The sequence below is a fragment of the Trichomycterus rosablanca genome, chromosome 3, assembly GCF_030014385.1.
Source record: "Trichomycterus rosablanca isolate fTriRos1 chromosome 3, fTriRos1.hap1, whole genome shotgun sequence".
Classification (NCBI taxonomy): Eukaryota; Metazoa; Chordata; class Actinopteri; order Siluriformes; family Trichomycteridae; genus Trichomycterus; species Trichomycterus rosablanca.
Genome location: NC_085990.1, coordinates 50,770,057 through 50,787,423, shown reverse-complemented (window position 1 = coordinate 50,787,423; position 17,367 = coordinate 50,770,057). Strand labels below are relative to the sequence as shown.

General features: G+C 41.2%; 1 protein-coding gene across 1 annotated transcript in view; it reads left to right on the top strand.

Annotated features, from left to right (window-relative positions):
- dpyda.1 (dihydropyrimidine dehydrogenase a, tandem duplicate 1) overlaps nt 1-5,209 on the top strand; it is a 358,262-nt gene extending 353,053 nt beyond the window's left edge. The window contains exon 24 of the mRNA XM_062991432.1: nt 4,436-5,209. Within this exon, the coding sequence (XP_062847502.1) occupies nt 4,436-4,606 (171 nt within the window). The 3' untranslated portion in view covers nt 4,607-5,209. The remainder of the gene's footprint in view (nt 1-4,435) is intronic.
- Nucleotides 5,210-17,367: the final 12,158 nt, after the last annotated feature.

Genomic DNA, 17,367 nt, shown 5'->3' with positions numbered 1-17,367 from the left:
AGCGACGACTGCATTTCAGACGTGAATGAGATTGTTTTTCTTTTCTTTCATCTTCACCTCAGAGTGGAACTTTTTAGATCAGAAACTCGGACACAAAGAGTCTCTTCAGCCCGACTGAGGTTTATTAAAGCATAATTGTGGATTCTGCAGTGTAGAATAAAACAATTTTACATAGGTCTTTTATACTCCTCATGGTCCCATAGGTTGTTAATCCCCCTCACTAAAAAAGGGAGGATGCCATAAAGATCTATCTAAACTGGCATTGTAATTATCACCTGTTTAAAATCAGATCAGTATTTAGTTTTCTTACCTCATTACTCGCCCCCGAACACTGTGTCTTGTCTATCTATCTATCTGTCATTCTGTCTGCCTGTCTGTCTATCGATCTATGTGTCTTGTCTATCTGTCTGTCTGTTTATTTATGTGTCTTGTCTGTCTGCTTGTCTGTCTATCGATCTATCTATCTATGTGTCTTGTCTATCTATCTATCTATCTATCTATCTATCTATCTATCTATCTATCTATCTATCTATCTATCTATCTATCTATCTATCTATCTATCTATCTATCTATCTATCTATCTATCTATCTATCTATCTATCTATCTATCTACAGTGGGGGAAATAAGTATTTGATCCCCTGCTGATTTTGTAAGTTTACCCCCTTACAAAGACTTGAACAGTCTAATTTTTATGGAAGGTTTATTTTAACAGAGAGAGACAGAATATCAACAAAAAATCCAGAAAAAAAACATTAAATAAAAGTTATAAATTAATTTGTATTTAATTAAGGGAAATAAGTATTTGATCCCCTACCAACCAGCAAGAATTCTGACCCCCACAGACCGGTTATGTGCCCATGAGGCACACAAATTAGTCCTGTCCCTGTATAAAAGACTCCTGTCACAGAATCAGTTTCTTCCGTTCAAATCTCTCGACCACCATGGGCAAGACCAAAGAGCTATCAAAGGACGTCAGGGACAAGATTGTAGACCTGCACAAGGCTGGAATGGGCTACAAGACCATCAGCAAGAAGCTTGGTGAGAAAGAGACCACTGTTGGTGCGATCATTCGAAAATGGAAGAAATACAAGATCACAGTCAATCACCCTCACTCTGGAGCTCCATGCAAGATCTCACCTGGTGGGGTAAGAATGATTCTGAGAAAGGTGAGGTCAGTCCAGAATTACACGGGAGGAGCTTGTCAATGATCTCAAGGGAGCTGGGAGCACAGTCACCAAGAAAACCATTAGTAACACACTTCGCCGTAATGGATTGAGATCCTGCAGTGCCCGCAAAGTCCCTCTGCTCAAGAAGGCTCATGTACAGGCCCGTCTGAAGTTTGCCAATGAACACCTGAATGATTCAGAGAAAGCTTGGGAGAATGTGATATGGTCAGATGAGACCAAAATTGAGCTCTTTGGCATCAACTCCACTCGCCGTGTTTAGAGGCAGAGAAATGCCCGGTGGGGATGGTGTTCTTGGGGTCATATCCAGCATTTCTCTGCTCCCAGCTCCCTTGAGATCATTGACAAGCTCCTCCCGTGTAATTCTGGACTGACCTCACCTTTCTCAGAATCATTCTTACCCCACCAGGTGAGATCTTGCATGGAGCTCCAGAGTGAGGGTGATTGACTGTGATCTTGTATTTCCTCCATTTTCGAATGATCGCACCAACAGTGGTCTCTTGCTCACCAAGCTTCTTGCTGATGGTCTTGTAGCCCATTCCAGCCTTGTGCAGGTCTGCAATCTTGTCCCTGACGTCCTTTGATAGCTCTTTGGTCTTGCCCATGGTGGTCGAGAGATTTGAACAGAAGAAACTGATTCTGTGACAGGAGTCTTTTATACAGGGACAGGACTCATTTGTGTGCCTCATGGGCACATAACCGGTCTGTGGGGGTCAGAATTCTTGCTGGTTGGTAGGGGATCAAATACTTATTTCCCTTAATTGAATACAAATTAATTTATAACTTTTATTTAATGTTTTTTTTCTGAATTTTTTGTTGATATTCTGTCTCTTTCTGTTAAAATAAACCTTCCATAAAAATTATAGACTGTTTAAGTCTTTGTAAGGGGGTAAACTTACAAAATCAGCAGGGGATTAAACACTTATTTCCCCCACTGTAACTATCTGTCTGTGTTTTATCTATCTGTCTGTCCTCTCTCTGTCCTCTGTCTGTCTGTCTATCTGTCTATCTAGCTGGCTGCCTATCTATCTATCTATCTATCTATCTATCTATCTATCTATCTATCTATCTATCTATCTATCTATCTATCTATCTATCTTTCTATCTATCTATCTCTCTGCCTATCTGTCTATCTATCTATCTATCTATCTATTTATTTTCTGTCTGTCTGTATGTATGTATGTCTATCTATCTATCTGTCTGTCTATCTATCAGTCTATCTGTCTGTCTATCTGTCTGTCCGTCTGTCTATCTATCTATCTATCTATTTATTTATCTATATTTGTCTATCTATCTATCTATCTATCTATCTATCTATCTATCTATCTATCTATCTATCTATCTATCTATCTATCTATCTATCTATCTATCTATCTATCTATCTATCTACAGGGGTTGGACAAAATAACTGAAACACCTGGTTTTAGACCACAATAATTTATTAGTATGGTGTAGGACCTCCTTTTGCGGCCAATACAGCATCAATTCGTCTTGGAAATGACATATACAAGTCCTGCACAGTGGTCAGAGGGATTTTAAGCCATTCTTCTTGCAGGATAGTGGCCAGGTCACTACGTGATGCTGGTGGAGGAAAACGTTTCCTGATCCAAAACACCCCAAAGTGGCTCAATAATATTTAGATCTGGTGACTGTGCAGGCCATGGGAGATGTTCAACTTCACTTTCATGTTCATCAAACCAATCTTTCACCAGTCTTGCTGTGTGTATTGGTGCATTGTCATCCTGATACACGGCACCGCCATTGGATGCACATGGTCCTCCAGAATGGTTCGGTAGTCCTTGGCAGTGACGCGCCCATCTAGCACAAGTATTGGGCCAAGGGAATGCCATGATATGGCAGCCCAAACCATCACTGATCCACCCCCATGCTTCACTCTGGGCATGCAACAGTCTGGGTGGTACGCTTCTTTGGGGCTTCTCCACACCGTAACTCTCCCGGATGTGGGGAAAACAGTAAAGGTGGACTCATCAGAGAACAATACATGTTTCACATTGTCCACAGCCCAAGATTTGCGCTCCTTGCACCATTGAAACCGACGTTTGGCATTGGCACGAGTGACCAAAGGTTTGGCTATAGCAGCCCGGCCGTGTATATTGACCCTGTGGAGCTCCCGACGGACAGTTCTGGTGGAAACAGGAGAGTCGAGGTGCACATTTAATTCTGCCGTGATTTGGGCAGCCGTGGTTTTATGTTTTTTGGATACAATCCGGGTTAGCACCCGAACATCCCTTTCAGACAGCTTCCTCTTGCGTCCACAGTTAATCCTGTTGGATGTGGTTTGTCCTTCTTGGTGGTATGCTGACATTACCCTGGATACCGTGGCTCTTCATACATCACAAAGACTTGCTGTCTTGGTCACAGATGCGCCAGCAAGACGTGCACCAACAATTTGTCCTCTTTTGAACTCTGGTATGTCACCCATAATGTTGTGTGCATTGCAATATTTTGAGCAAAACTGTGCTCTTACCCTGCTAATTGAACCTTCACACTCTGCTCTTACTGGTGCAATGTGCAATTAATGAAGATTGGCCACCAGACTGGTCCAATTTAGCCATGAAACCTACCACACTAAAATGACAGGTGTTTCAGTTATTTTGTCCAACCCCTGTATCTATCTATCTATCTATCTATCTATCTATCTATCTATCTATCTATCTATCTATCTATCTATCTATCTATCTATCTATCTCTCTGCCTATCTGTCTTTCTGTCTGTCTTTCTATCTGTCTGTCTATCTATCTGTCTGTCTATCTATCTATCCATCCATCCATCCATCCATCTATTTATTTGTCTCTTTTTATTTATCTGTCTATTTATTTGTCTGTCTGTCTGTCTGTCTATCTATCTGTCTGTCTGTCTGTCTGTCTGTCTGTCTGTCTCTGTCTGTTCCGTTCTTGAGACACACGGCCAGATCACACAGATTTAAGAACACTTACTGAATATATTAAAATGCTCTATACGGTTATAAAAGCCACTACTAATATTTACTATCACGACCTCATCTGAAATCAGTTGCCTTTTAAACAGAAGTCCGGCGGATTTTTACCAATTCTCTGGGTAAGTCACGGCTCATCCCGCAAACGACCGGAAGGTTAGCGGCCCTCGCCGGCTGCGCCGAGCATATGGAAGCGCGCGTGTTGTTAAACGTCCGTCGGCGGCTCCATGTACCCCCCGCCGAGGGCGTAATGACTCTAATCTAATAGTGTGTGCTCATCTCTGTCTCCGCTAGGCCATTACGTTTGACCCTGAGACCCATTTGCCGGTGGTTCAGGACAGCTGCACCGGCTGCACTCTCTGCCTCAGCGTCTGTCCCATCATCGACTGCATCCGGATGGTTGCCAGGACGACGCCCTACGTGCCGAAGAGAGGCGTCCCTCAAGGCGTCACGCCCGTATGCTAAACGAAAGAGGAGAATGAGGAGAGAGCGAGAGAGAGGATAAAAAAAAACGTCGACATCAGAGCATTGATTTGGGTGCATAATTGCCCGGTGAAAAATGACCTTTGTTGTGAACGGGGGGTGCAAATAATTAGTTTGGAGAAATAATTGCCTTATATTCTGAAGCCAATTATCCAGAAATAATCGCACAGACAAAAATACTGGCGTTATTTCATTACAATAGCGGGCCAACGTGTTGCCGTGGAGTCGGTCCGCTCCTCACCGTCAGGGCTGCGCTAATGAGAATGAAGAGGGACGAGGCGAATAATGGATTTTTTTGTGATGATGCGGGGAGCCCGTGCCTCGGCTGCGTGCTGGGTCTCCCGGCAGAACGCCGTGACGGTACCTCCTGCTATGCTCACTGCTCAAATGAGACGTTAGTTGGACAGAAAATAATCAGACGTACAAGAGGTGGTAATGAAGATAAATGAACGGTGAATAATGGGGTGTGTGACCAAACGTGTGCTGTAATCTGAAGAGGCGTAAGAACAAAGTGTACCTTCACTTATGTGATAATGCATTCAGTTTAAATATTAATAATAATAAAAAATAACACTAGACTATTAACTATGACATATTTACTATGTTTTTGATCACAAATTCATCTGTTGGAGCATTTCTGTTACACTAAATTTTTTACATTTTGATCCTTGCAACCACTGGCATCTAGAGTTTAGCTCTGGTACTGGACTAGTCATCGAAAAGTCACTGGTTCAAGCCCCACCACTGCCAGGTTGCCACTGTTGGGTCCTTGTGCCAAGCTTTTAACCCATAGTTGCTTAGACAGTATACTGTCACAGTACTGTAAGACACGTCTGCAATTGTCCTCCCAATCTAGTCATATCCAATTACCCAATCGCATTTCGACCGAAAAGAGCTGTGATTAACACACACCCCCTCTGACACAGGTGCAGTATCTGACCACTTCTTTTCACCTGCATAAGGCAGGTTCATATGGAAATCCGTATTATACATATAGAGTCACGCACTGATCTCCATTATCCCTCATCTCTGTGCAGCACCATATATATATACACAAGGGTTCTTCTACAATTTTCCACACAATTTATTAAGAATTGCAAAAACAAATCACACCATTTTTCTACATCATCACCTTCTGATGCATTTTTCCAGCATCATATCAACTTTTTAATGCCATCAGCAACAAATGTTTTTGGTTGAGCTCGTAGCCACTGATGCAGCGCTGCTGTCACATCATCATCACATGAAAATCTTCTTCCCCTAAAGCTTCTTTGATCATCCAAACAGGTGGAAATCAGATGTCGCTGCCGGACTATAAGTGCCTCTTAGTCTCTCAGACATGACTGATTACTACTCCTCCCACCTTCACTGCTTATAACCAAAATATAAAAGTGCAGAAGCTTTTTAAAGATCACTCATACATATATATATACCACCTATATGGGCCATGATTGGCTCATTTGTCGGGCAGGGATTGCTGGAGAGCATTTTTCATGACTGCTGTGCTGCAGTTATTACCTCTGCTGGCTGATCATCAGCACTTGATCAGTGATGAAGGATAATGGAGATCACTGTGTGACTCTCCATGCATGATACGGATCTCCATGTAAACCCACCTTAAGTAAAAAGAAGTGTTGGAAGATGTGTGTGTGTGTGTGTGTGTGTTAGTCACGGCCTCCTCGGTCAGGAGTGGAGGTCTACAGCAGTAGAGGAAGTGAAATGAGATCGGGTAATTGGGTACGTCTAAATTGGGAGGAAAAATGAGGGAAAATGCATAAAAATAAGGAAACTGAAGTCTCCAGCAGTCTTGACATAAGCTATTGCTGGCTGCTTTTGTCTCCATCAGGTGTGTCCAAACTTTAGACTGCAAGTATATATACTAAAATATAGTTTTATTTAGAAATGAGCCAGGATGTTTACGTATATACTTAGAAATATAGTCTACAGTCACTTAAACACTGTATTCGCTTTGAGATCGCATTGGCTTACGCAGTCCTGAGACCCAAACCTGTCATAATGTGCCAGCCTAAATGCAAGCGACTTATAAACAAGCTTTAGAAAGCTGGATTTTACCTTGTATTTAATCTGATAATCTAATTTGTAAAAGCACTTGGCGTAAAGAACACAAAACCTGGACCCCTAAACAAAATTTTATAGGAATGTTTAACATTATAGGAATGATTAAGACACATTGCGCTCTTATGTGCTCTCTAAATGTAATTTATTGTTAGGCTTTATTTTGTTCTCCCTGCTCTCTATTCTTTATTCACATTCTCATTTCACTTATAAACAAGCCACCTAATGTTACTGTGTCCCTGATTACCATCTTCTTGTAAATTAACTTTTATTAAATCTGACGTCTCTGTCTCTGCCTGACGTCTCTGTCTATAAATAAATATTATAACCTCCCCACGACATCAAAACAATGCAGAAACACCATTCTATCTATCTATCTATCTATCTATCTATCTATCTATCTATCTATCTATCTATCTATCTATCTATCTACCTACCTACCTACCTACCTACCTACCTACCTACCTACCTACCTACCTACCTATCTATCTATCTATCTATCTATCTATCTATCTATCTATCTATCTATCTATCTATCTATCGATTATCCTTCTATTATTTTAACTAACAAAAATGATATGGAGCTTGGTGGTACAGTTGGTGGTGTAAGTAATTAGAAATAATATCTTTAGTCACCTAAACACTGCATTCGCTTTTAGAGCTCATTGGCTTACGCAGTCCTGAGGTCCAAACCTGCCATAATGTGCCAGCCGACATGCAAGCTACTTATAAACAAGCTTTACAAAGCTGGGTTTTACTTAATAAAAAAACCTTGTATTTAAATCTGATTTGTAAAAGCACTTGGCGTAAAGAACACAAAACCTGGACCCCTAAACAAAACACAACATTATAGGATTATAGGAATGATTAAGGCACATTGTGACCTTATTATCTGCTTGTTACACTTTGTTCACCCTGCTCTCTATTCTTCATTTTTAAAAGAATGCACCCAGAAGAAGTGTTCTCGCTCCACTTATAAACAAGCCACGTAATGTCACTGCGTACCTTCTTATAAATTTATTCATCAAGTTATTTTAATTCAAGTTATCTTGTATCAATTTGGCCTGACGTCTCTGTCTCTAAATTAATATTATAGCCTCCGCAGGGCATCAAAACAAAGCAGAAACACCATTCTATCTATTTATCAATTATTCTTCTATTATTTTAACTAACAAATATTATATTGAGCATGGTGGCACAGCTGGTGATGTAAGTAATTAGAAATAATATCTTTAGTCACCTAAACACTGCATTTTGGATCTCATTAACCTAAGCAGTCCTGAGGTTGCCATAATGTGCCAGCCGACATGCAAGCGACTTGTTAACAAGCTTTATAAATCTGGATTTTACTTAAAAAACACTTGTATTTAAATCTGTCATTTTAAATCTGTCATTTGTAAAAGCATTTGGTGTAAAGAACACAAAACCTGGACCCCTAAACAAAACACAACATTATAGGATTATAGGATTGATTAAGGCTCATTGTGACCTTATTGTCTGCTAGTTACACTTTATTTTGTTCTTCCCAGAATAAGCATGTTCTCGTTCCACTTATAAACAAGCCACATCATGTCACTGGGTCCCTGATTACCACCTTCTTGTAAATTAATTCATAGAGTTATCTCCAGGTTGAAGCATAAATCTTCAAATTTAAACGAACTTACATGGCCGTTCAGGTGGCGCAGCGGTAAAAACACACGCTGGAACCAGAGCTATGATCTCAAATACATCGTATCGAGTCTCGGCTCTGCCTGCCGGCTGGGCTGAGCGGCCACATGAATAACGATTGGCCTATTGTTCAGTTAGGGGTGGGATATTAAAAGCCGGATTGGGTCTCTCTCTCATAACTAATGCAACTACGACCTCTGCTGGCTGATTGATGGTGCCTGAACAGAGACGGGAAACGAGTGCTGATCAGGGTGTGTCTCTCCGTACACAGTGCTGATCTGCATTGCACTCGTCAAAGTGTAGGTGAATAAAAAAACGAATACGGCTGCTACCCACGCCCCGTGGGTTAGCTTCGTTCTCCTCAGTCAGAGCGGGGATCGGCATTGGTGGAGAGGAAGCATGATGCAATCGGGCAATTGGACACGCTAAAAGGGAGAAAATGCGTAAAACGAAAATATATTAAAAAACGAACTTGCATTAAATCTGGCCTGACGTCTCTGTCTATAAATAAATATTATAACCTCAACATGGCATCAAAATCTATCAATTATTCTTCTATTATTTTACCTAACAAAAATAACATGGACGTAGGGTGGCACAGCAGGTAGTGTAAGTGGCTTTTACACTTGCCATAAGGTGTTTGGTACATTCTCCCAATAAAACTGTGGAATTCCCTTGTTCACGTCTTCCAAAACCACACAAAAATTGCATATAAGGGATTATAAATGAGAATTAAACCAGAGATACTCACCCCCAGAGCAGCTTTTCCCCCAATTATGTTTAGTTTTGGTGATTGTGCTTAATTAAGCACATGTATCTTCTAGAAAATAACAGATAACAGTTCCAATTGGTCAGGTTCTTGTTCTCGGCTTCCAAAACCACACAAAAATAGTGTAAAAGGGATTATTAATGAGGATTAAATCAGCTGTGCCACCCTGCCACCTTAAATGAACTCGTCTGTGTATGAACGTAGGATTAAAAATAATAAAAATGCTGTGATGCGTCTCTCGACCAACTCAGAACTGTAGTTGTGCACTAACATTTACACGACTCCTCTCCAGCTCCTGAGCGCTGAGCAATAATTCTCGGAGCCGGCCTGCTCGTGTTATACCATGAACACCGTGAAGAAAGGTCACTGTCTACTGGTTTCAGATCATTAAATATGAAGACTAGCTGTGATTCATTCTGGACCCTAAAGGTCAGCTCCGACCGCTTCTATCTCAATAAATCCTCTCCGCGCTGGACCGTGCTCGGCCGCTCCATCAGACCTGCTAACGCTGCACCTAAAACATGGCGGCGGGGTCGTGGGACGCTGTATTATGTCCGAAAGTGAGGGTTCAAGTTTTACTAAATATTACAGTACAGCAGTACGATGTGTGAGCTGTCACAGGGAAGGACGGAGAGAATTATTTCCTTTATTTATCACGGGGCTCATACTAACGCAGTATTTTTGTATGTTAGTAAAAATGTCACTTTTAAAATTGTACTTATGATTAAACAAATATATATTTACATGTATACTCACAATAAGCAATAAAATCGTTTAGCACAAAGATGTTTTTTTGTGGTTTGTCATGAATTTCCCCCAATTAGGTTTAATTCTGTTGATTGTTAATTAACCACTTACACTGATCAGCCATAACATTAAAACCACATCTTTGTTTCTACACTCACTGTCCATTTTATCAGCTTCACTTACCATACAGAAGCACTTTGTACTTCTACAATTACTGACTGTAGTCCATATGTCAGGACCACCACAGAGCAGGTATTATTTAGGTGGTGGATCATTCTCAGCACTGCAGTGACACTGACATGGTGGTGGTGTGTTAGTGTGTGTTGTGCTGGTATGAGTGGATCAGACACAGCAGCGCTGATGGAGTTTTTAAATACCGTGTCCACTCACTGTCCACTCTATTAGACAGTCCTACCTAGTTGGTCCACCTTGTAGATGTAAAGTCAGAGATGATCGCTCATCTATTGCTGCTGTTTGAGTCGGTCATCTTCTAGACCTTTATCAGTGGTCACAGGACACTGCCCACGGGGCGCTGTTGGCTGGATATTTTTGGTTGGTGGACTATTCTCAGTCTAGCAGTGACAGTGAGGTGTTTAAAAACTCCAGAAGCGCTGCTGTGTCTAATCCACTCATACCAGCACAACACACACAAACACACCACCACCATGTCAGTGTCACTGCAGTGCTGAGAATCATCCACCACCTAAATAATACCTGCTCTGTGGTGGTCCTGTGGGGGTCCTGACCATTGAAGAACAGCATGAAAAGGGGCTAACAAAGCATGCAGAGAAAAAGGTGGATTACAGTCAGTAATTGTAGAACTACAAAGTGCTTCTATATGGTAAGTGGAGCTGATAAAATGGACAGTGAGTGTAGAAACAAGGAGGTGGTTTTAATGTTATGGATGATCAGTGTATCTGATAGGCAATAGCAGCTAACAGTTCCAGTTGGTCAGATAATTTGGGCCCAAATAAAATTAGAATATGGTGATTAAAAGTCTTCAGGACGCTTCCTTGTTAATCAGTCAGATTATCACTCAGAATTAAGGCGCCTCAGTAGGAGCATTTTAAGGAATAAGAATTTAGACATGCCCTCTTCTCGGGAGTGTAGGATGACGTAACGTGTGTCTATGTAGACAAACCCTTCAAAAATGATTAGGGCACACTGTGGCCTTATTGCCTATAAGGTCTGTAAATATTATTTATTGTTACACTGTTATTATTTTGGTCACCCTGCTCTGTTTTCTTAATGTTCATTATTCTGGTCAGGGTTGCAGCGGGTCTGGTTCCACTAGAAAACACTTGGCACAAGGCAGTAATACACTGGACAGGGCCGCCACTCCATTGCAAGGCTTTGGTTAACCCTGTCTCCTCAGATATTGCCAATGATGTCTATATAGCCGCCTGGCTGGCTGATAGCCCCGCTGAGATTTGAATATAATAACAATTAGTGTAACTGCAGATCTGTAACTAATACATGCATTTATATTCACACCTTCATCTGGTAATGATTTTATATTCAGTAGTAATAATTACAGAGCTTGCATAAGCCCATGCTGTCTGTTGAGTAAAACGTACCCAGAAGGATCATGTTCTCGTCCCAGCCTGCTTTGATTGGGTCCTGGAAAGATCAGAAGCCTCAAATGAGCGACATAAACGCGACAGCTGAGGGACCGGAGAAGCCGTTAGTTCTGGTTTGGATATCTGCTTTAGGGGCCGCGGGTTAGTGTAAATGTTTACTTCCTCGTCGGCTGGCCGGTGAGATAATTAGAATGACATTTAGCATGGAAGTGGCGCAGGATCTGCCGCCGCGCTCCTCCTCTGCCTCGTGTCCTGTGGCACATCATTAAAAATCAACATGGCATCAATTTTGGGCCGGCCGTGTGAACTCGAGGCCAGAGTAAACGATCATCACTGGTGCATTAGGCGGCAGCGGTGCTCCGGGGGTGTGCTGTTACCGACCCTCGCCGTGATGATGCGGGGCTCTGACCCCGGGGCGACTCTTCCTGCCGGCCGGGGGTTCGAGCAGGGCGCATCTTGTGCTTGTTAGTATACACACAATTACCTATGCCAAGAACAAAGACGATGTGGAGGATCATAGCGTGGCATACGGTGCTGGCACCACCAGCATTTGTTGTGCATATTTATTCCAGAGGTGTTTGTTTATTTGTATTTTTTTAAAGAAAGTTTGTTGCTATGTCTTATTAGGCATACCTGTTACGCACATTCATTATTTTACTATCTACACCTTCCATACAGGTTAAGATGTGGGTATACAATTACTGACTTGTGCCAATCTGTTGCTCTGTACACTTTTTATTACTCAGCTGTACCACATATCAGTAGAAACGTACCCTTGTAGTACCCCCACTTACCAAATGTTTGGATGGTATATATATACACTGATCAGCCATAACATTAAAACCACCTCCTTGTTTCTACACTCACTGTCCATTTTTTCAGCTCCACTTACCATATAGAAGCACTTTGTAGTTCTACAATTACTGACTGTAGTCCATCTGTTTCTCTACATGCTTTGACACAACACACCATCATCATGTCAGTGTCACTGCAGTGCTGAGAATGATCCACCACCTAAATAATACCTGCTCTGTGGTGGTCCTGTGGGGGTCCTGGCCATTAAAGAACTGCATGAAAGGGGGATAACAAAGCATGCAGAGAAACAGATGGACTACAGTCAGTAATTGTAGAACTACAAAGTGCTTCTATATGGTAAGTGGAGCTGATACAATGGACAGTGAGTGTAGAAACAAGGAGGTGGTTTTAATGTTATGGCTGATCGGTGTATATGTATATGTATATACTTAAGGATCTGTGCGTTTGTTGTCATGTCCATTTCTTATTAGCTCCATCTTCAGTGTGGATTCATTATCCAGAAGCTGGAATCCTGCCAGTACTTAAATCGAGCTGAATTTAAATGAACACATTTCTTCAAAAGTGGCTCTTCTTAAAGCCTCTGAATTCTGCCCTCAGAAGGGAAAATCACAGATGAATTACTTATATTTTTTATTTCTTTTATCAGTGTTTTTGTTTGTGCTCGGCCCTGCGTGCGTCCATTATTTTCTACCCGTGAATTTATAGCCGTATTTGAATCCGGAGACTCGAATCTCTGTACGCATTAGTTCGTCCAATAAGACTCCTGTTACACAGACCCGTGCAGTCAAACGTGGCTAAATATCTGGTGCTTTTTAAACGCGCTCTTATTGAATTTCATTTCAGACCTTCATCTTTTTATTACCGCAGCTCAGTCGCCATAGCAACAAACCCTTTACAGTTTAAATTCCATTTCTCGTCCTTTTCTCTTTTCACTCGACTGAAAGCCGGCAGCGCCACTGTTTTAACTTTGGGAGCGAGTGCCATTCATCAGGACAGTTGTAATGAACAGAAGCATTAGCCGAACGCCTGGTATTTGTTCCCGGCCGGCCGTTCGATACGATATCTGGCCCCTGTCAGTGCAGAGCGGGAGGGGTGGATGCTGAAGAATGGTTGCGTCTGACGTTTGGAACTTCCAGGCTCGAGTGACAGATGAGTAAGACAGTATCTTCAACACCTCAACATTAATGGTTTATATTGAACAAGTGCAGTCTATTTCTGCCCCCATCACATTTTAAAAGAAAGATGCTATTACTGTGTCATAATATAACAGATCTTCTATAGGAAGACTTTCAGTATATGAAGCGTTTGCTTTAGTGTTTTAAAACAAATTATCAATTTCAACAGATTCCTGAATAAAAAGCTCTGTAGCTTTAGCTTTAGCCTTAGTTGAATAGTGGGATAAAATAGGACTAAGATTAGACAAGAGAGGACAGGACAAGGATAGGATAGTAGGATAGGATAGGACTAAAATAAGACAAGACAGGATAGGATAGTAGGATAATATAGAGATAAGATACGACAGAACAAGTATAGGATAGTAAATAGGACTAATATAGGACAAGACAGGATAATGATAGGATATAGTAGGATAAGACTAAGATAAGACAAGACAAGGATAGGATAGGATAGTGGGATAGGAAAGCACTAAGATAAGACAGGACAGGGCAAACATAGGATAGGATAGGATAGGATAGGATAGGATAGGCTAGGCTAGGCTAGGCTAGGCTAGGCTAGGCTAGGCTTAGGATAAGATAGGATAGGATAGGATAGGATAGGATAGGATAGTACTAAGTTAAGACAAGACAGGATAGGATAGTACTAAGATAAGATAAGACAGGATAGGATAGTACCATGATAAGACAAGCTAAGATAAGGATAATAAGACAGGACTAAGATTAGACAGGACATGACAGGGAAAACATAGGATAGGACAGTAGGATAGGACTAAGATAAGACAGGATAGGATAGTACTAAGATAAGACAGGACAGGATATGATAGTAGGATAGGATAGTACTACTATAAGACAAGACAGGACTAAGATAAGACAGGATAGGACAGTAGGATATGATAGGACTAAGATTAGACAGGACAAGGATAGGATAGTAGGATAGGACTAAGATAAGACAAAACAGGGATTGGATAATAGGATAAGATAGGACTAAGATAAGACAGGATAGGGATAGGATAGTAGGATAGGACTAAGATAAGACAAGACAGGGATAGGATAGGATAATAGGATAGGACTAAGATAAGACAGGACAGGGATAGGATTGGATAGTAGGATAGGAAATCCCTAAGATATAACAAGACAGGACAAGGATAGGATAGTAAAATATGACTAAGATAAGACAAGAAAGGACAGGACAAAGATAGGATAGGATAGTAGGATAGGGTAGGACTAAAATAAGACAAGACAGGACTAAGATAAGACAGGATAGGATAGTAGGATAGGATAGGGATAAGATAAGACAGGACAAAGATATGATAGTAGGATAGGACTAAGATAAGACAGGACAGGACTAAGATAAGACAGGACAGAACTAAGATTTCAAGATTTCAAGATTTCAAAGCTTTATTGTCATATGTACAGTAGGAAACGTGTTTCCCTGTACAATGAAATTCTTATTTTGCTGTCCACACATGATGTAACAAAGTACAAAGATAATAATAAAATAAAATAAAATTAAGAAATAAAAGTTAGATATAGTAAAAAAAACACGCTGAGTATAAGTTATGTACATTGTGCAAGAAAAGAGCAGATATATTGCAATCAGACAATATAGTTACATGTGCAAAATGTAAAGACAGTAGTGTAAACATACATGTGCAGCTGTATGTAGACCTGTAAACAGTCATATGTGGTATAGTGCAAGTATTGTGTGCAAGTGTGATAGTGTCTATGAATAATCAGCTCAGCTGTTTAAGAGTCTGATAGCTGTGGGAAAGAAAGAGATCTTTAGTCTTGTTGTCCTGCATTTCACACTTCTGTATCTCCGGCCTGTAAGATATGACAAGATAGGGATAGGATAATAGGATAGGATTAAGATAAGACAGGACAGGATAGGATAGTATATATGCATCCCAGTTTGTTTGGAAGCTGGGGTCAGAGCTCATGGTCAGCCAGTACATGGCACCCCTGGGGAGGGTTAAGGGCCTTGCTCAAGGGCCTAACAGTGGCTGCATGGCAGAAATGGTATTCGAACTCTCAACCTTTTAATTGTTAGCCCAAAGCTCTACACACTAGGCTACCACTGTTCCAGGCTACGACTGTCCCAATTAAAGGGGACATTCAGATGAGAAGTGCTTCAAGCGGTGCAGTAAAACGTCATCAAAGTGACCACCAACATGAATAACCTTGAATCCCATCTAAAACCATCAATATGTATCTAAGTTTAGCTTTATTTTCTTCACTGTGTAGTGCTACACTTTTAAACTTGTGTTATAGCTCGGGGTTCTGAGAAACGATGAGAATCAGCTTCTCCTTATATTTATTCATTGTCTGTTTTACCATCCACACTCCTTACAAACAGTGACCAGATATGAGGATCAAAACCTCATAGCTCATAGATCAAAACCAGTGATAGCTCAGTGGTTAAGGTACTGGACTAGTAAACAGAAGGTTGCAGGTTCAAGCCCCGCCACCACCAAGTTGCCACTGTTGGGTCCCTGAGCAAGGCCCTTAACCCTCAATTGCTCATTGTGTAAGTCGCTTTGGATAAAAGCGTCTGCTAAATGCTGAAAATGTAAATGTAAACCTGTTCTCTGGTGTTGTGATCCATGGTGTTGTGCAGCACCCATGTATGCTGTGCCACCATGTCACCCTTTTTTGTTTGCTGCTGCATTTGTGCTGTACAAGAACAGTGATGTTGCTGCTCTGCAATCTTTTGAGGTTGCCAAAACAAAAATGCACGGATTATAAACCTTATTAGTATCTGGTTTGTATTTGCTTTTCACTGATGGAGGAAGCAGACAGAGAAGTGAGGGGATGCATTTTAGTGAATATTCAAAACAACAAGCTTTCTGAAATATTTATACAGAGGTTCCTCTCTACCAAGGCTGAATCACAATACATGTATTCAGAATTAAAATGATGCTTAAAATGAAGTAAAAATTATGAATAAACATATTCCACTCACTGGTGTCGCATAATGTTACTATATGTAAGTGTTCCCATCAGTTGTTGGTATGGCAGGAATGTTTTAGAATTAAGGAATTCCTCCCAGTCTCCCAATGTTCAGTACAGGGCTACAGCCTTGCTCTCTAACATAATTTGTATTTTGGTGTATGTATGTGTGTGAACAAAATCTCTTTTCACTGTAAAAGAAGCAGGAAAAAAATAAGAGAAATAAATAGATGAAATAATTGGATAAAACTGCCTGAATTCAGCCGCTTTATTGTTTGAAGCACTTTAGGTGACACTTTTATTAAGATAACTTAAGTTAAGATAAGGTAAGGTAGGGTAAGGTAGGTAGGGTAGGATAGAATAGTACTAAGATTAGACAGGACAAGCCAAGAATAGGATAGGATAATACTAAGATAGGGCAGGACAGGGATAGGATAGGACAGGACAGGGATAGGATAGGACTAAGATTGGACAGGAATAGGACAGGACTAAGATAAGACAAGACAGGACAGGGATAGGATAGGGATGGAATAGAATAGGGATAGGATATGTTTTTTTTTTTCTCTCTCGCCCTCGTGGAAGACGGACGCGCTTTTTCCCTCCTCCTGCCTTATCTTCCCTGCTTGGCTTTTCCTGTATCGTCTTGTCTCGTCTACTCTGCTCTACAGTGATTTTTCTAGCACTGCTCCTCAAAGAACAAATTATGGAATTGGTTAAATGGTCTCTGAATGCTATTGACACCATCTTCTCATCGAGAAGTTCGGGTTCGGGGGAACCCACATGCCCTGACGGAACGCAGTTGGCAGGATACGCGATGGACTCGTGGGGGAAGTGGGGAGTCGTGTGCCTGGCACCTCTTTCGTTGGAGGACGCAGAGGATGTCTACATATTCGGAACTTTGATTGTGGGGTTTCCGCTGATTGGATTAGGCGTTATCCTGCTGTATCGGGAAATTAAAAGAGT